The sequence below is a fragment of the Candida metapsilosis genome, assembly GCF_017655625.1.
Source record: "Candida metapsilosis strain BP57 chromosome Unknown scaffold9, whole genome shotgun sequence".
NCBI classification, from domain to species: Eukaryota; Fungi; Ascomycota; class Pichiomycetes; order Serinales; family Debaryomycetaceae; genus Lodderomyces; species Lodderomyces metapsilosis.
This window is the reverse complement of record NW_027138167.1, coordinates 67,042-86,725: the sequence shown is the minus strand read 5'-3', so window position 1 is coordinate 86,725 and position 19,684 is coordinate 67,042. Positions and strand designations below refer to the sequence as shown.

The window sequence follows — 19,684 nt, the reverse complement described above, 5'->3', positions numbered from 1 at the left end:
TCCAAATTTAATTAGCTATCACGCCAGACTTAGACATCTTCAAGCTCGGTCTAGAGGTTTGCCAATTGGAAATGGATAATTATAGAGTGAGTTAGTTTTGTGTTGGTTTCATAAGAAAATGTTTGGTTTGTTTTGTCTGTTTTTTGTTTTTGACGGCGTACCTTGCGGCGCGTTTGTGCTATTTAGTGGAGAACAATGGAAAACCATTATTTTGGGTGTATGTGCTTATACGATGCACGGTGTCTTGGAGTTGCATAGGTGTACATGTGGATAAGAACACATGTTCAACAATTGACAGCATGGCCTATGCGAAAGGAGCGGGAAAACCAAACAGTCAGTATCGCTTTACTTCTTAGATGATGAGCGAGGTCGAATGGTGAGAGAGAGAGAAAAGAGTTCCTAGCTTCTCTCACGACGGGGTGCACAAGAGCTAATGAAAGAAAACGCAATTGCTGAACAATGACTTAGCTCAAACTAGTAGGTCTGTGTTTTGAAAATGGCCTAATATCGCAAAAACCTCAGACCTTTAAGTAACTGTAAACAATCAACTCGAAGTGCAAAACACTTATGATTCTCTGCAGCTCATCGAACACTGAGACAATGTTGTGTTTGAGATGATTATTTTGACTTACATAACAGTATCCAACTCTTAAAGGTTTCTCCGCTGCGACCTGGTAAAAACGTGAGCCGAGGAATTGAGTCCATGTTGGGGAATTTTGGGTTTCTGATATATTGCACAAACCGGATGGCGGATACAGAGAAAGTGAAAAAAAAGGGTGATCGGAGATTAGGTTAACAGGGTAAAAACAAGAAAATAAAATAATAGAATCTATTGTTACACAAAATACAATTCAACTTAAGTTTCACCAAACGTGTTTTTCTTCAAGAACGTCTCTCTACACGCCTGATGTCATAAGACTTTTCTAAAACGACGAATGACAATGACATACGAATTACATCCAAACTAATCAACACCAAAGAACAACCAAGACCCCATCATGACAGAACCCTTTTGGTCTTTGGTGCAACACAAAGGTTCATAACCGAGGCTGCACATTCTATTGCAAGTTTTACAGAGAAAGATCTTCTACTTTGGTCCGTGCCTACAAGAAAAAAAAAAAAAAAAACAGAAATAAGAAAAGTACTGCATTCATATACTCAGTATTGTCCAATATCTTCCAATATCTTCCAATGGAAGGGAGGATTCAATTCGTCGAAAGGAAATCCTTATCGTAAGGCGTCGCCTCACCGTTAGTGCTCTATTTTTTAGCGCTTACGTCCAACAAAAACTGGTTATTTTTTTGGTGCATAAAAATCGTTCAATCACTGCCTACTGACAGAACCCCCTAAATTACATTTTGTTGACGGGGTGTAGGAATGCGGTGGAAAGTTCTGCCTTTATAAAGCTTGTCAAACCCTGCCGAGGGTAAAAGTGACTGCGACACGAAGAATTATATGCCCATATGGTTTCTTGTAACCATAACTCTTTTAGATACTTCCTGCACAAGCATTCCTAAACAAGAAGAAATCTGATTGTTTCTATTTAAACTTTCCATCTCTTTGTTTGTAGGAAATTGAAAGTAAATAGAAGACATCTATACAGAGAGAAAGAGATCTTTATGCAATATAAAATTACACAAACATCGCCACTTCTATATATCATATGATTTACATTCAGTCTATTTTTATCTTCAGACATGGTTAGTTTCTGCAAAAGGAGAATGCAACGATAATGCTTCGCGTTTCAAACAGAGGGTTGCAAGGAGCAGAAAATGGGATTATAGGGGGAGACCTACTTGACTTCAGCGGTAACTGCGAACCACCTTTCACGAAAGAGCATCCCTCAGTTGAAATGGTTGACCAGAAAAACAAGTTGCGCTATAATTTTTTACTTATTTTGGAAACTAAGATTTGAGTTAGCTCATTTTTGATATGAGCAGGGGGGTGCACTCTTATTTCTACTCACCTCCTTTCACTCTTCCTCCTTTCACATCTAATTCGGTGGACATCTCCAAACTATCTTACGAGAGAGTCACTGCATGAAAAAATGTTAAAGTCGTATGAGTCTACTACCTCCTATTCTGGTGAAAGGGTTTTGAGGTGTCTGTGTGTGAGCGTGTGAGTGTGTGCCCTATCACAAAATGACACAAACAAGGGTAATTTAGACGAGACAGTTTAATAATTACACAAATCCAAACTCTGGTCTTGGTATACCCTTTATTTGTGATTTTAACCTTTTTGGAACATGTGTGTATGTACATTTGCTTAAACAGTTTTTAAAGTATGTACTTGATGCACCAAACCACCCAATTTTTTGTCGTCTAATTTAAATTTTCTATTGTTTGATTTTTTAAAAATAACACAAGTGGGTCTAAGCTAGAGGCTATTGTAAATTTTGTTTTACTATTTCATTTTGCGGCGCTTATTGTTTAGTTATGGTAAAATGAAAACAAAGGTACAGCTACAGCTCTACACAGACAGGAAAGTGGGTCTAAAGCTTGTTAAACGAAAAAAAAGAAACGTCTAGACGCATTCAAAACCTTTTGAACAACTTTTCACTTTTGTTGCATTTTCCGCAAAATTTACACCTTCTATCTATATATATATATATATATATATATAACCATTAAACATTCCACTTTTGTTTTCTATGTAATCCCTTTTTTTTGGAAACCCATTAAAGCACAAGCCGTTCCAAAGTCAAAGCAAAAGAACTACTTTGTCATTCATAATATATTCTCTTTACTACCCCAACTACCAATAGAGGTTGTGTGCATCTACTCCCAATTTTATTGAGATTGTTCAAGCAAGAATACAGGCGTCTCTGTCTAACGCATTTCTCATAACATTGGTCTATTTTTACTACTACCCGCTGCATTGGCATTACATTCCTTTTAACTGACAAGCTCTATACACTCATTTTAACTACACAAACGTTCACTAACTTCAGTCATTTCCCTTGCATATAACAACCATTGATAACACACCCATTTTTCATCATGATGTCTACAGCTAAACCAACAAGTCCTGGAAACTTTAGCCTTTTCCCTCAAAACAAGAGGGCTCATTATCCTGGGTTACCACAATATCATCAAGTCCCCAGGACACCACCTCCACCTCCACAACAGCAAAACCAACCACCTCAATACCCAAAACAGTTTGAACAGGAACTATATTCGTCCCACTTGTACGCATCAGAATTGTCCATGCACGAACAAGTTGTATCCGAATACGACATGGACGTATATGAAGCCATGATTGAGCAAATGGAACAAAATAAACCAAATGTCAATCTTTACAAACAACAACCATACCTCACTCCAGTTGTAAGAGTTAAACTTGTTGAGTTTCTCCTCAAAATGTCTGTGAGATTAAAGATTCTTCCATTTGTGTTTTACAAAGCTGTACGTTTGTTTGATAGATATTGTTGCAAGCGTATTGTATTATTGGATCAATCTCAATTGATCATCACCACATGTTTATGGATTGCTAGTAAAGTCAATGGTGGAAACAATCATTTTGTCAATATGAACAATTTAAACAAATGTGTTGATGGATTTAGAGTCATTGGTGATTTAGGTTATGGTAGTGGTGGTAAATACATTGGTCCAACTGAACGTTTCAGGTTACCTAAATTACATGAATTGGTAAAGTTATGTGGTGCCAAGTGTAAATATGATATGGGTATGTTTAAGCAAATGGAATTGCACATCTTGTCCACTTTGGATTGGAATTTATGTGATCCACTGATTGAAGAATTTATTATCAAGAGTAATGAATTTTCCACTTTTCAAGCTCCAGGGTCCAATGATGGACAAATTAGCACTGCCGAATTATTCAAAGTGAAGGAGTATTTAAGTTATATTTCCTTATATTCATTCGACTTGGTAGATACCAGCTTGCTTGAAGTTGGCCAAGTGATTTCAGATTTGATCAATGACGTATTTCAAATTGATTTCAATAGCAATGAATACCAAATTGTACAAGTTCCATCAACCTTATCATCAAGATTAAGTTATCCGTTATCACGCATTGATATTGAAATGAGTCAATACAAGATCATTAAAAAGAGCTTGATCAAGGCAATCTTAAACACTTCGGAATACATGTTGAATTTGTTCAACACTAGTGGTCCTCGATACTTGTACCGTGCTGTTGTCAATGGATGGACACCAATTTGCAATGTACCACCAGCAGCAGCTCGTATTTGTCCAGATTATACTCCAGTGAGATCTGCCTCATACCCTTCAACCGACCTGTTTTCGACCCCATCTCCAACAGGTTCTGCATATTCAACGACTACACCCACATGCATGAGCACAGTTGTTACTCCACCTACACCTTATGTGCAAATGCAAGCTAATAAAAAGGTTGTGAATGACATGTCAACACCTCCAGGGAGTAAGATGAATAACTATGTGCATGCTCCACCACATGCAGTCATGGCAGACCATCATTTACCACTTCCACAGATGGTCCAACAACAACAACAACAACAGCAACAGCAGCTAAACCACACCAAATCGACCCCAGTGTTGAGACACTATGATTCACAAAGCCAACAACAGCAGCCACTTCGAGTCAATACCAATCTACCACCAGTACAAAACGGTTCATTCTTTTCATCATCATACCCATCAGCAATCTCATCAGCAGCTTCATCAGCCAGTACAGTAACATCAAACGTATTTGATAAACCAATGTTTACTCATAATGCCAACGCAAGTGCGCTGGCGCTTTCAATGGTTGAAGGTGGAGGTAGTTGTATGCTGAGATCAAGTACGCCAATGAGTGATATTGATGCTACTGCTACTGCTGCAGTACTTGGAGCAAACAAGAGTCCAGGTAGTATCTATATGGCAATGGAGAGAATGAGAACCTAGGGAAGGAGCTTGGTGTTGGTTGCTTTGTTATTTTATTATTATTTTTCAGTTCATCGTGTTATATTCCAAAAAATTTTTGCATATTTGCTTATGAAACTATCGACTGGAGCTTGACATGGTCATTTTTCAAGTTTCAGCTATTTTGATAGTTTTGTTTATTTTCAGTTCATATAAGGGGGAGTTATTCTATTGAGATCATTAAAAAGAAAAAAAAAGTTTATTATACTTCCATAGTTTTATTTCATACGAGTACAGTGATTTTATTTTTTATTCATACTAGTGCGACATAAATTTTCATTACCAATGCGACATAAATTGTTCAAACTAGTGCGACATAATTTTGTTTTAAGGAACATCATAATATAAAGTGTCAGGAAGTGGAATAGGTACCCCGAAACACTTACCAAACTGATAAGGCTGATAAGAGTTGCGGAAGACGATTCCCAAACCTGATATAGGTTTCAGGTTCTTATCTTTTAGAGTCTTGAAGTATAAAGGTAGGTCGTTTCCCCTTTATTTTTATAGTTATATGTTTATAAGAATCAAGTTAAGTACTACACTTAAACTGACAATTTCAACCAATCCTGCCTAAAAAGTTCCCTCAGATATCCATTTGAGCCATGTACATTTCGATCAATCGTAGCTTTTTCCTATTAAGTATCACCCCAGACAAGTTTGACTCTGAAATATCTAGCCACAAATGTCAACAATAATAGGATTGGTACTTCCAATAATGGTCCATAAACAGCAGCAATAGCTTGTTTGCTTCCTTCGCCATACAATGCTATGGCAATTGCTAAACTCAATTCAAAATTATTGGACGCTGATGTGAAAGCTTGAGTTGCCGTTGATGAGTAACTGGCATTACATTGTAATCTCCCTTTCGAGTGTTGTTCTAGCTGACGAGGAGTCAATTTTTCTTCGCAACCGCATTTGACAAGAAGTTTAGTTGATTCATCAAATTCGGGTTCCTCTACAACCATTGTTGTGTTAACAGTTTCCGTGGTCGACTTTTCATAATCCAGGACAATTTTGCTATAATTGATGTAGTTTGAATACCATCTGACCCCAAAGAATGTTGCAAACCACATAATCACAAAATAAAGACAAAGTGGTATGAAACATTTGAGACTTTCACCAATTTCATGTAAAAATGAATCACCTTTGGATATGAATATGACCATTATTGTATAAAGTAGCCCAACCAATGCCCATGGACTGATCCAAGGCAACACCTTTGTATTAAATCTCTCCTTACCAACTGTCAATAATGCAAGAATGCGAATTAAAATCCCTGATGCCAATGGTATCCCCAAAAATACCCCAATATTCTTCAACACCAATACAAACAAGTCACCCATATCCAAATCCGTAGCAAATTCAATTGATTCATTAGTCATCACGTAACAAAACAAAACTTGATATGGGGCATATAACACAATTTGCAATACACTATTGATTATGACCAATATTGCACAAAGATCATTTGACCCCATTGCCAACTGATTCCAGATAAGTACCATGGCAATACATCTGGCCATACCAATCATAATAATCCCTGTACGATACTCCTTTTCATTAAATAATGTGGCCCACGCTAATCCAAACATAAGAAAAGGTCCCACAATCCAATTCAAAATCAATGACACAACAATCTCACGCCAATGTTTGGACACAAAGTATAGTGCCTTTCTGTTGTTGCTGTTGTTGTTGTTGATTCCGGTTGCAAATGTGTAAACTTGTTCATATTCGATCTTGCACAATGGTGGAATCATCATTACAACAAGACCAATAGTTAGTGGTACTGAAACCGAGGTTAGCTTGTTATTATCAGTGTTGTTGAATATTGACTGTGCGTGGGGTGCATACACTGATATGATTATACCAATAACAATTGCTAGTACGATTAGGATAGGAAGTAGTTTATCCAAAAGTGACATCTGTTTAAATACTTGCGTGAGATCACGCTTGAGGGAGGTAGTGGCCATATTGGAAAGTGAGCAAACCCTACGGATTTTACTAATCTGACCCTGTGATTGTGAGGTTTGATGAAACTGGACCTCTTGCAAAACTTTTCACTTGATAAGCTGGTGACGTATTTACTTGACACAAAAAAAAAAACCCAACTGAAGTTGAGACAAGCCTTTGGTTCTGGGAGTAGCTCGATTATTATCCAATATTGACAAAAGTGTTGGCTTTGGGACAACACACTGGAGACGGTGTGAGCAAATGTTGTTAGCTTAGATATATATAGTTTCAATTCGAGATTATGAGTGAGAAATGATGGGGTTCTCTTTATTATGTAGTTTCCTCTGTTAAAGCTGTGTTGGTGTGTATACTGGTGGGTATTGCGTCTGTCTAGAAGTGATGAGATTTTTAAGTCGTGTTTTGTGTTCAGAAACGAAGCACAGCCATTGATTACATAACCATACCTTATTTTATTACATAATCTATTACATAATCTATTACATAATAAAACAATACGCCGTAAAAAAAAAAAAGAAAAAGAGAAAAGGAACCAAAAGGGAGAACAGAGACAAACAACAGGAAAAAAGCTAAGGTACCATCTACAAGAGAAACACTAGATCGAATCAGCATATCTATATACCAGCATAGAATATATTAAGCTTTCAGGTATAGACACACATAATCTTTGTTCAATCTTCATTCGCTACATCACTCACAGAACTATCAGTGTTACTGCAACGTCTTCGTTCATTGCTAACTATATCATTTCCTACCACATTTAGTCCAAAATGATGCTATCTTATATATATTTATTGCTCACGCTAATGGTGTCTGTCTTTGCCGACCCATCCATGGAAGAATTAGAAGGTACATGGTCATCGAAATCAAACACAGTCTTTACAGGTCCAGGATTTTATGATCCTGTTGATGAATTATTGATTGAACCAGATTTGCCTGGTATTTCTTATTCATTCACTAAAGATGGTCATTATGAAGAAGCACTTTATCGTATCACTAGTAATGCCCAAAATCATTCTTGCCCAGTGGCATCAATTTCTTACCAACATGGAAAGTATGAAATTCTCAGCAATGGATCAGTTGTATTGACTCCGATTGCCGTTGATGGAAGACAATTATTATCAGATCCTTGCAATCAAGATGATCCATCTAAATCTACTTATTCCAGATATGTACAAGCAACATGGTTTAAAACTTATCAAAAATATGTTGATCCATACCATGGAAGATGGACTTTGCAAATCTACCAATTTGATGGATCTAAAATGCAGCCATTGTACTTGGCTTATAAACCACCACTTATGTTGCCTACAGAAGCGCTTAACCCTACTGATGCAGCTAGTGAAACTGCATCTACTTTGGCAAATGATGGTAGTAGCACCAGTAGCAAAAAGAAGAGAAGTCTTTTGGAAGCAAGGTCGAATTTAAAGAGATCTTTGGAAAATTCATATAGGACGAATGCTGTTAAAAGAGGTCACGAAGATTCGTTTGACAAGTATTGGTGGATTAGTGTTGTTTGTTTGGGATTGGCATCGGGTTTCTTTTTCTTGAAGAATTAAGGGTTGTATAATACAAGTTATTATATTCGTAAGCTGTGCATGTAGATACTTTGAGATAGTCTATTCTCTCAGTAGCTTTGTCTTGAATGTCCCTTGTAGGGCTATGGAGAAGGTATAGACTTTTTTGTATTCTCGTTTGTGTAACTTCAATGACTTTATTTACAGAGACGAAAAAAAGTGAGAGGCAAAGTCAACTCATTATCTTTAAAACCCATATATCTTACTCCACACAACTACACTTTATCATGTCTTGGTTTGGCTCATCTACATCTGGACCACAGCTAGAGCTAGACAATAAAATCTCAGAAGCCACTTCGGAATCTATCCCTAATGGTGAAATTGATCTTTCCGTGGCTCTTGAAATCACTGATTTCATAAGATCCAAGAAATTACCAGCTCAAGCTTGCATGAGAAGCCTAAAGAAACGATTAAACATGGTCTACTCAAACCCTAATTTGATCACCAGTACTTTGAAATTGATTGACTTGTGTGTTAAGAATGGTGGATTCCATTTCCTTGTTGAGTTGAGTTCACGAGAATTCATTGATTACTTGGTTGATTTCATTTTCAAAATCCATTATAATGTTCAAGAAAGCCAGGTGAAACAAGATGAATCAAAGTATCATGTCGGGCAGTTTATTTTGGAGTTGATCAAATCGTGGTATTCTGCATTCAAGGGACAATTGCAATTGAATTATGTTGAGAAGAAGTATCAAGAATTGGTTAATGAAGGTTACAATTTCCCCTCGGTTGATGACACGGTGATTGATTCAAAGTTTGTTGATTCTGAGGTGCCTCCTGATTGGATTGATTCTGATTCGTGTATGATTTGCTATACACCATTTTCAATGTTGAACAGAAAACACCATTGTCGTGCATGTGGTGGTGTTTTTTGTCAAGATCATTCAAAGAATAACAAAACTTTAGTGAATTTGGGAATCATGGAGCCTGTTCGAGTTTGTGATAATTGTTATGCAAAACAGAAGCATAAAAATAAGGGGAAAACTCCTAGTGGAAGGAAGTCTAGAGGTGGAGTTGAACCTGAAGATGACGAGGATGAGCAAATGAAGAGAGCTATCGAGTTGAGTTTACAGGATAGTGGTGTTCAAATTGAGCCACCCAAGGAGCCGCCTAGAACATCCAGTGGTGGCAATAATAATGAAGAGGAGGAGGACGAGGAGTTGAAAGCTGCATTAGCGGCAAGTTTGAAAGAGTATGAACAGACGCACCCTCAGTCGCAACAACCTCAACAAGCTCAACAAGTTACCAGCTCTCAGGAAAGCCCATTTGCCAATGGCACTCAACAAGCAGCTTCTGATGTCTACAATATAGACTTTACTTCAGGATCCAATTATCAGCGCCCTCAATTTAGTGGACAATATCAACCACAGTATCAACAGCAGCAACAATTTAGACCCCCACAACAATCACACCCACAACAACAACAACCACCCGCACAGCAACCACCACCGCAATCTCAGGACCTTTCACAAGCTGAAGAGGAGCAGATCAATTTGTTTATCACATTGATGAACAATGTACGTAATGATCCAAAGAAGCAAGCCAATATAATGTATGATCAAAACTTGAATGAATTGCATTCTCAAGTTATACGATTGAAGCCGAAAGTCAACAGGTCATTGCGTGAGGCAATGAACAAGTATAGTCAGTTTGTTGAAATGAGCAATAAGTTGAGCACAATCACGAGGTTATATGATCAATTTTGGGAACAGAAGTTGAATGCAGGTATGAATAATGTTGGTCTTGGAAATGGGAATGAGTATCCTTCTTATCCACTGGTTGGATATCCAGCATATTCTAGACAACCTGTGAGTCAACCTTCATTGAGTCAGCAACCAAGTGGAGTTGCACCAACACAACAAATGCCTTATGCACAGTTTAATGGACAAGTTCCATCAGAGCCTAACTTAGCATCATATCCTAATCATCAAGGTGATCTTTATAGTCAACCAACAGAGCCAGATTTAGGAGAAGAGGAAGTACAACGCCCACTTCCACAGCAACGTCGAAAATCATCCCAAACAGTGTACCCAACAAATGAGCTAGATTCAGGTGATAGCGATCAAGAGAAAAACTCCGCAAGTAACAACAACAGTGATTATGTTACTGTGTCATTACCTCACTACCCACCACCAGAAGATTTGAGTAATGAGTTGCCCTCACAATCGTTTATTCGTCATGCTACAAGCAACTTGCCTCCTAATGCTTATGAAGCTGCGTCAGAAAAGTACCCTACGTTGGAGAATGTCGAAGAGGATTACAATAAACAGAATCCAACAAGGCAGTCACAACAACAGCCACAGCAACATCAAGAGCAACATCAACATCAACAGCAACATGGGCAGAACTTGAATGAGTTACCTCAGTTGCCAAAAAACTTGCCTTCGTTCGAACAGGGTGAGAATGCTAAAGTTGCTAATCATAGTCGCAAGCAATCACTGTTTGAGCCAGAACCTCTTATAGATTTATAGCGAGTATATTTTGAAAGGACCCTAAGTGTTGCTCTAGTTGTGTAGTACCAACAAGGTTTCTATAATTAGTCATTTGCATGTACCCCATTGTTTGTGTCAAATGAGGCTTGATTAATGCCGCAAAAGAAGAGCAAAAAAAAAAATATTTGAGAGATTAAATTTTTCAAAAATTTTCACCCTAACTTTTTCATCAAAAAACTCATTCTTGTTTGCTATTGAAGCCCTTGCTCGATACTACGTCGTTTATCACTTCATCCCAGTCTGTTAATACTACCACAAAGCAAAAAGAAAAATAACGTGTGTTTTGAATTGAGACACACAACGAGAGCTGCCGAATAGAGTCCGATTACATTTGTTACTCATAAATATTTCTTGCATATTTGTGAGTACTTGCGAATTTTTATCTACGGAAGGTCACCAAGCCAGATAGAGTTAGTTTGAATCGAAGTGTTTTATCACTTTGAGATCAATAAAGATTAGCGTTGAGCTATATTTTATACAAAAAGAGAAGAGTAAATTAATTTCCTTTGTGTCTCCTAATAGGTTATGACATTGAGTGTTGTTGAAGCAGGTCCATTAAGATGTATTGAAGAATATGATTCTAATTTACATGAATATGAGAATAAAGTGTCCTATGCCATGCACATTGATGGTGATGTTGCTGTTTCCAAAAGAGGTAACCCGGCAGTTGGTAAAGCGTTGATTGAACATGTTAATCAAATCGATCACGAGGAATGCGATGCTGGTGATGAAGATTCCTTTTTCGTTTGTGATTTGAACCAAGTGGTTAAATCGGTCCAAACTTGGCACAAGCATTTACCTAAAGTCCAACCTCATTATGCAATCAAGTGCAATACAAACATTGAAGTAATCAAGTTGTTGCATAAATTGGGCGTCAATTATGATTGTGCATCGAAGAATGAAATCGATACAGTTTTAAAATTGGGTGTTGATGCTGACAAGATTGTTTATGCCAACCCATGCAAGACCAACTCTTTTATCAGACATGCCAAGGCAAATAATGTCAATTTAACCACTGTTGATAATGCTCATGAGTTGGAGAAATTGGCTCGGTTCCATCCAGATTGCAAAATATTGGTGAGAATTATGACTGATGATGAAGGTGCTCAATGTAGATTGAGTACTAAATTTGGTTGCAGTTTGACTACGGCAATTGAGTCGATCTTACCTTTGGCAAAGAAGCTAGGTTTACCAGTTGTTGGTGTTGCATTCCACGTTGGATCGGGAGCTAAAGATTTTGATTCCATCTATAAAGCCATTCGTGATTCGAGAGTGGTTTTCAACCGTGGTCTTGAAATGGGCTTCGATATGAACTTGTTGGATATTGGTGGTGGATTCGAATTCGAGACCTTTGTCGAGTCATCCAAGATGGTGAACGTTTCAATGGATGAGTTTTTCCCACAAGAGTTTGTGGATGAGCACAAGATTAGGTTTATTGCTGAGCCTGGTAGATTTATGGTTGCCAATGCATTCACGTTGGCCACTCACGTCATTGCCAAACGTGAGTTGCAACACCAAGAAGGCGATGAGCAAGATCGTATCAAAGCGATGTTGTACATCAATGATGGAGTTTATGGAAACATGAATTGCATCTTGTTTGATCATCAACATCCAACGGCTCGTGTTTTAAAGAGTGGAAACAGCTTCCACTATGACTACATGGAGAGAGGATTGAATAATGAGAACAACTCCAATTATTCAATTTGGGGACCGACATGTGATGGGTTGGATTGTGTTTCAGCCAACAGTGCATTACATTGTGAAGTAGAAGTTGGTGATTGGTTATATTTCCCTAATCTTGGTGCATATACTAGTGCTGCTGCTACACAATTCAATGGGTTTGAAAATAATACAAAGATTATATATATTCCAGTTGAGTAAATTAAAAGTGAGTAAAACAATATTAATATAAAAGAAAAGTGTATTTTTTGATAAACAAACTTCGCCTACTTTGGTCTGAAACGAAATTGAGTGCGTCTAGACCTGATTATATAATGATTACTTAATACTACTGTGCAGTGATTATGTAAGTGTTGTTGAAAATTATATTTAGACTCTTTTTTTGGTTACTTTTGCTGTGAGAGAGAGAGAGAAAAAAAAAAAATTATACAGTGACTCTAATCTAGAACAGTAATTTTGAAACTTCCACTTGGCTATTTTTAGTATTCATTTGACATTCTTTCTAAAGCTCACCATTTATATCAAAGATTCCCCTTGCTTTTCCTGCTTTCAATAGAATTTTCACGCTTATCATATTTCCCCCCCCATGTCCAATTATTCCAATCGAGATCGTAACCAAGATCATAGAACTAAAACAAACACCGTTCAGATCAATAATGCTCTTCATGCCATTCAACACAAACGAGCCGAGTCTGATGCAAGGAAGGATCCAACAAAGTACACTACCGATGAAGGTGAAGTTCTTTCAACAGTTGACAGAGCTGTTAGCTCCGTAACCCCGCCAGCGTCATTCAACCCGACAAATGAACAAGTTTTCTTGCGTAATGGGTTACCCAATTGTGAATTTCTAAAAGATCACTTTTTCCATGAAGGTAGGTTACAAGAACATCAAGCTATCAAGATTGTGAAGCAAGCAACTCAATTGCTCACGGCAGAACCTAATTTGTTGAGTGTACCGGCACCAGTAACCATATGTGGTGATGTCCATGGTCAGTATTACGATCTTATGAAATTGTTTGAAGTTGGTGGTGATCCGAAATCAACAAAGTATCTATTCTTGGGTGATTACGTGGATAGAGGATCTTTTTCAATTGAATGTTTAATTTACCTATACGCTTTGAAAATCACATACCCTAATTCCTTCTGGATGCTTAGAGGAAATCACGAAAGTCGTCACTTGACTGAATATTTCACCTTCAAGAATGAATGTGTGCATAAGTATTCTCAAGAGTTGTATGAAGAGTGCATCACCAGTTTCAATGCCTTACCATTGGCAGCTATTATGAATGAACAATTTTTCTGTGTTCATGGTGGTATATCACCGCAGTTGACTGATTTAGATAGTGTGCGCAAGATGAATAGGTTTAGAGAACCACCTACAAAGGGGTTAATGTGTGATTTGTTATGGGCTGACCCAATTGAAGAGTACGATGAGGATAACATTGATACTGATTATTTGAACAATGCAGTCAGAGGTTGCTCCTATGCATTCACGTATAAAGCAGCGTGCAAGTTCTTGGATAGAACTAAATTGTTATCAATCATTCGTGCTCATGAAGCACAGAATGCTGGGTACAGAATGTACAAGAGGACGAAAACTATGGGATTCCCTAGTTTATTGACAATGTTTAGTGCGCCAAACTATTTAGATAGTTACAACAACAAGGCAGCGGTGTTGAAATACGAAAACAATGTGATGAATATTCGACAATTTAATGCATCACCACATCCATACTGGTTACCCCATTTCATGGACGTTTTCACTTGGTCTCTACCATTTGTTGGTGAGAAAGTTACTGATATGTTGGTTAGTATATTGAATGTGTGTACCGAAGAAGAGTTGGATGAAGAAGCGCCGTTTTCAGAGACACAGATTGGTGTTGATGCCCCTCCAAGTGCGTCGACTTCCCCAAGAGCCAAACCTCCTCCATCTTTTGGTGAGGAGCAGGAAGTGCTGGAATCTGACCTTACTTTGGAAGAAAAGAAGCTTGCTTTAAGAAACAAGATTATTGCCATTGGTAAAATGTCACGGATGTTTCAAGTTTTGCGTGAGGAACAAGAAAGTGTTGCTCATTTGAAAACGTTGAATCAAGGACAACTACCTAAAGGCTCCTTATTGCATGGAAAGGAGAGTATTCAAAACAACATTCTCACTTTTGAACAAGCTAAAGCTGCCGATCGTGTAAATGAAGCTTTACCACCAACCCATGAAGAATTGAGAAAGAGAGAGGAGCAAAGAGGAAAACGTATCAAGAACCAAATTGAAAACCTGGAAGGTGGCAGTCCCGTCTTTCAAAAGTTTATGAGGAAATTGTCTAGATAGTTTATAGGTTAATGACGATTATTTTTATACCTTTTTTTCTTCTTGTCTGCTTATTTGAAAGGATCTTAAACATTTTTGACTCGAGACCTGCGTAGTCTGCGCAAACTTTAGGACATTTTTGTGTCGAAAACGTTTGGCACGCGCATTGATTTTTTTTTTTCTTCTGTCAATCCAACCAGTCATCATCATCAAAACCAGGTTCACACTTTTCTGTCCCATTCCTAAAGCAATGCCTCCTCAGCCGAGAGTGATTAATGAACAACCAAACATTGAAAACACGATATTATCCTCAACCTATCAAGCATCAAGCCCAGCGAGGTTTTCGACAGATGATGACAAGTTTGTGATGTTTGGTGGTGGACCATCTTATGCTGTTCACTGCAAGAACGCACCAAAACTTCGACCTTTTTCAACTGACCGAGTATCCTTGTTTGTGCTATCCTCACATTTCATAATATGGTCCAATGATGATAATTTAGGGATTGAAATACCGTACCAATTAATATATTTGCATGCTTTGGATAAAAATTCGCTATACTTGCAAGTGCAGAATAGTCCATTGATGAGCAACTCGCTAGAGGATATATTGGAAATCAGTTTGGTTGAGATCCAGGGTCAGGGTATTGGAAATGAGCTATTTACCAAGATCAATGGTGGCGCCGAGGCCATTTATCAAGCCATGTCCACGTGCTCAGCTATGCATTTTGACTCAGATGAGGAGGAGGATGCTGATATGATGGGTGACAACCATGAGTCGCATCTCCCGGCAATGGAAGTTCCTCACAGTTGGGTACAAGGCGAGACGTCTGAAATTCAAGAGAAACTGTTCAAGAATGACGGTCACGCTGATGATTTAGATGAAGGGGAAGACGAAGGAACAGAGGAGGGCGTCGTTGCTGGAATGAGTGTTGATGTTGGATACGCTCAAATAGCTGGTAGTAAGAGAATTGAGGAGGACGAAGTCTCAGCGTGCAATGACCCCATACATAGCACAAAGAGAAATAGGAAACAGTAATCGATTGAGTCATACAGTCGTAGGATGATTACATTTTGTACTGTTGGCATGGTTCAACATCTCATTGTAGTCGGCTTTTGCCGCTTAGTGGAAAGGAAAAAAAAAAAAAAATTGGAAACTGCGAAAGATCAAACTCCATCACCTGTTCATTCAGCTACCTTTTTCTTTTTTTTTTATTCATTCGCTCACCACTTCATTCCCTAGCTATACCTAGCTATGAAATCCTCCGAGGAGAGGATACTGTTCAAACGGGATTTTCTAAGCTTAGGGCAAGGACGAATAATTTCAAAACAGGATGTCAAATTTTGGTCTCGATTTTGGAAACTCCCAACAAAAAGTCAGGATATCTTCGAGCTACTCTCTTTAGAGGATGTGAGAAACGTGCGACTTCAGAATGTGGTAAACTACATCACTTTTGCACAAGTTTTGAGCTTGAAGGTGATTGACATCGCAGGGCTTGATACATTGACCAATAGCGATATATCACTGCTTCTAAATTGCATACGGTTCTTAGTCAAAATACTACCACCTTTACTTGAAACAGAAGATTATTTGGATGGCACAGGATTTGCAACATTTTGGAATACGGGGTTCAACACCGAGGAGTATCTAAGATCTAAAGAAGCAGAACTACTGGATACCGAAAAAGATGTAAAGTGTGTCCTGTTTGACACTGTGAACGATACTATAGGGTTCAAATTGATGATGGCTTTAGTTGATTTATTGTTTACAAAGGGATTCACATTAAACACAAAGGAGAAAGGTGGAGTAAGTTTAAGCGTTTGGGAGCCAGGATTGGGATATTCTGGTAAACCTAGACCTCCTAATTTGATAATGGATATCAACCGAATGGAAGTGTTAAAGCTAATCGTTATGTTGTGTTCTGATGGATTTTACTGTACTCCATCAACAATCGTTTCCAAAGGATCGAGGTTTCTCACAATATTGGTCTCAATGACACCGAAAATTAAACTCTTGACGTTAGTGTCGTCGCTATTAAACCTCACGTGCAGATCATCGAAAGAGAGTGAAACGCTATACTATGAGAACATTAACTTCACAGAAACCAAGTTTTTGTGTGTGACGTATGCTTTCTCTTTGCTAGTAATGATGGTTGTCTATCCCATTCCAAACGAGACTGGTATAACTGGGTGTAAGCTACACAACATGGCTAGACGGTATTTAGGTAAAGTTCACAAAGATTCGGAATTACAGTTTATTGCCAATTCGTTGATGGAGATTTTACGATCGCCATTGCAAAACTCCGAAAGTGGCTCATTTAAGAATAATCAACCTTCAATATGGGCAACTAATACGGTGATCTTTATGTGGGAATTAGTCCAGTGCAATAAACACTTTAAAGACTTGATAGTTGCAAACTACATGTCACAACTAATGGTTACTTTATTGTACTATGTGTTTGAATACAAAACAAACGATGATCGGAAAAACTTGGTGCGTGTTAGTGCATACCTAGTTCTATACCTTTCATCTCAGCTGGAGATGCTAGAGACATTATTCCACCCGATTTCACAACTGTTGTACAATTCGCTTCCACAGAGCTATAAGCCCTCGATAACACCTTTGACAAGTAGGGATTTCTTGGTTAGTCAACTTTGCTCGTTGTTGTTGAATGTATATCCCATCCAGCCACCCACATACAATTTTAAACCATTACCAAAGCTACTATTGAATACCTTGGTTGAGACGTTGTACAATTTGATCATCCCTGTATCTCACAACGAATTGAAGGTGCATAATGATCCAAATAAAAAGTTGAATAATCCAAATTCTTGTGGAGGGCTATCATATTATGCGTCATCTTTATTGACTCAGCTCATATCAAGATTCTCAATCAAAAGCTTTCTTCTTGAAAAGTCATATCATTTGAATGTGGTTGCATTGTTGATACGGGCTGTATGCATAGCTGTTGTGAAATACCCACACCCTTCGAGGATGCTTTTGTTTAGTGTGTTGAAGAATGAGCGGGTTTACTACAACTTATGGAATACAGTATTCAATATACAAGAGTATTCAGTAAGAGGCGGTACTATATCCAGGATTGACGAGACTGAAGCCAATGAAGCAGTGCCAACAAACGAGACGGATGATTCTCTTGATCGACTGGATCCAATACCAATTCGACAACGAAATCATTATGAATCTCCCTCAATCTCAGAAAGTGAAAGCCTTGAGTCTTCTTTGCGACCGCGACCACCGCCCGGTATGTCAGATAAAGCGAGAGAAAAGCAAAGGATGGATAGCCCTATTGGCCAGATCTGGTCAGGTAGAGATTCGTTAGCAATTATCCTAACAATAATCATCCCCCATTTGAAAATGGTTTTGAATTCCGTATGGTCTGGTACAAAAGGCGCAAGCGTTGACAGCTTCGAACTTGTTGAAAAAATCGAAAATTCTGATTTTTCAGGGATGATTGAAGAAAACAGACATCAGCTCAAGTACGAGCTACTCCCAGAGGCGCCATTGGAGCAACTTAAATTTGAGTGGAGTATACTTTCCCTAGGTTGGTATCTTGCTTTGTTGTACAGCGAAGTCTACAATGCGTCGTCTCAGGTCAAGGCATATATCGGGAACAACAACGGCTTGATGAAAAACCTTTCCACCTCGTTGGCTACTGTTAGCAAATTCACCTCTGGATGGACAAGCTTTCTCAAACTGGAGCAACAGCAAAGTCAAGTGAATGAATTTACCACTCAATGGATTGAAAATGGGTTAACAGATGCTAATACATGGCAAGGCACAAATATCAAACTTTTCGAAGTTTCGTCTTCCTCCAAGGATGGCTTTTTTGCCAGTTTTAGCAAATTTGGCGGTGGCACAAGTCGAGCAGTACCAAGCACACCAGGCACTTTAAACGATATGATGAGAAGGTTTAGTGATTTCAATGTAAATGGAGTTTCTGGCTCCCCCATGTCGTCGGTTATAAGCACCCCTGTGGAAGAGCAAGAGTCATACTTTACTAGAAGATCGGGAAGAAATTCAGTTTCAAGTTTACATTCGTTGAACCAATTAAATAGAATACGGAGTAATACTCCCCGTAACTCGTTTAGCTAAATACAATTTACCTCCTTTTACCCTTTTTTTGTACTAGCTGGAACCCATCGTCATCAATAATGGGCTCCTCCTTGTGTTCTACTCTCTCTTCGTCTATGTCCATATTATCTTCGTTATCATCATCATCATCATCATCTCCGTTGTCTGAATCGTCTGGGTTATTTGGATCCTCCTCTATATGCACATGCCTTTTCTCCTCTTGAGTGTTTCTCTTTTCCTGCCACCTAGCATATAAAGCATCAATATGGTCATATTTTTGTTCTTGAACCTGCTTGTAGAAGGCCATAACCAAGGCAGCAATCTCCAAAGCTGAATCGTTATCAACTTGCACATCAAATTCATCCACCATTGCATACAACAACGTCTCTTCAATCAACTGGATGTCAACAGCGCTGGACTCCTTAAACAAGTCAATCACTATACCACTGATCCAGTCTCTTTTCTCGGCTGATTTTGGTCCACCCCAGGAGTTCTCAACTGCCGTGGCTAACTCTTCCCATTTATAAACAGCCATGCAAACACCTAATTCGAATTTGGCTTGTTGCTTCTCGTTTGGGAATGTCAAAGTGCCATTCTCAACTTCCACGTAGTCTGTAGGATCGATAGTAGTTGCCATTTTTAGTTGCCTAGTTGGTTCTGTTGTGAGTCGA

General features: G+C 38.4%; 8 protein-coding genes across 8 annotated transcripts; 6 read left to right on the top strand and 2 right to left on the bottom strand. All coding sequences in view use genetic code 12, as the record gives it.

Annotated features, from left to right (window-relative positions):
- Window positions 1-2,999: 2,999 nt before the first annotated feature.
- Window positions 3,000-4,883, top strand: HGC1 (cyclin; the record flags this gene model as incomplete). The annotated part of the gene is made up of 1 exon (XM_067694881.1): window positions 3,000-4,883. The coding sequence occupies one exon, from the start codon at window positions 3,000-3,002 to the stop codon at window positions 4,881-4,883; it is 1,884 nt and encodes a 627-aa protein (XP_067545831.1).
- A 653-nt stretch (window positions 4,884-5,536) lies between these two features.
- ARR3 (Arr3p) lies at window positions 5,537-6,871 on the bottom strand (the record flags this gene model as incomplete). Its single annotated transcript, XM_067694880.1, has 1 exon — window positions 5,537-6,871. The coding sequence occupies one exon, from the start codon at window positions 6,869-6,871 to the stop codon at window positions 5,537-5,539; it is 1,335 nt and encodes a 444-aa protein (XP_067545830.1).
- Window positions 6,872-7,675: 804 nt separating this feature from the next.
- On the top strand, window positions 7,676-8,428 carry ROT1 (Rot1p; the record flags this gene model as incomplete). The annotated part of the gene is made up of 1 exon (XM_067694879.1): window positions 7,676-8,428. One exon carries the CDS (start codon window positions 7,676-7,678, stop codon window positions 8,426-8,428), a length of 753 nt encoding a protein of 250 aa, XP_067545829.1.
- A 245-nt stretch (window positions 8,429-8,673) lies between these two features.
- On the top strand, window positions 8,674-10,920 carry VPS27 (ESCRT-0 subunit protein; the record flags this gene model as incomplete). The annotated part of the gene is made up of 1 exon (XM_067694878.1): window positions 8,674-10,920. The coding sequence occupies one exon, from the start codon at window positions 8,674-8,676 to the stop codon at window positions 10,918-10,920; it is 2,247 nt and encodes a 748-aa protein (XP_067545828.1).
- Window positions 10,921-11,466: 546 nt separating this feature from the next.
- Window positions 11,467-12,822, top strand: SPE1 (ornithine decarboxylase; the record flags this gene model as incomplete). The annotated part of the gene is made up of 1 exon (XM_067694877.1): window positions 11,467-12,822. The coding sequence occupies one exon, from the start codon at window positions 11,467-11,469 to the stop codon at window positions 12,820-12,822; it is 1,356 nt and encodes a 451-aa protein (XP_067545827.1).
- A 385-nt stretch (window positions 12,823-13,207) lies between these two features.
- Window positions 13,208-14,944, top strand: CMP1 (calcineurin catalytic subunit A; the record flags this gene model as incomplete). The annotated part of the gene is made up of 1 exon (XM_067694876.1): window positions 13,208-14,944. The coding sequence occupies one exon, from the start codon at window positions 13,208-13,210 to the stop codon at window positions 14,942-14,944; it is 1,737 nt and encodes a 578-aa protein (XP_067545826.1).
- A 229-nt stretch (window positions 14,945-15,173) lies between these two features.
- Window positions 15,174-19,034, top strand: I9W82_005673 (uncharacterized protein; the record flags this gene model as incomplete). Its single annotated transcript, XM_067694875.1, has 3 exons — window positions 15,174-15,882; window positions 16,228-17,876; window positions 17,940-19,034. 3 exons carry the CDS (start codon window positions 15,174-15,176, stop codon window positions 19,032-19,034), a joined length of 3,453 nt encoding a protein of 1,150 aa, XP_067545825.1.
- A 7-nt stretch (window positions 19,035-19,041) lies between these two features.
- On the bottom strand, window positions 19,042-19,650 carry TSR2 (Tsr2p; the record flags this gene model as incomplete). The annotated part of the gene is made up of 1 exon (XM_067694874.1): window positions 19,042-19,650. The coding sequence occupies one exon, from the start codon at window positions 19,648-19,650 to the stop codon at window positions 19,042-19,044; it is 609 nt and encodes a 202-aa protein (XP_067545824.1).
- Window positions 19,651-19,684: the final 34 nt, after the last annotated feature.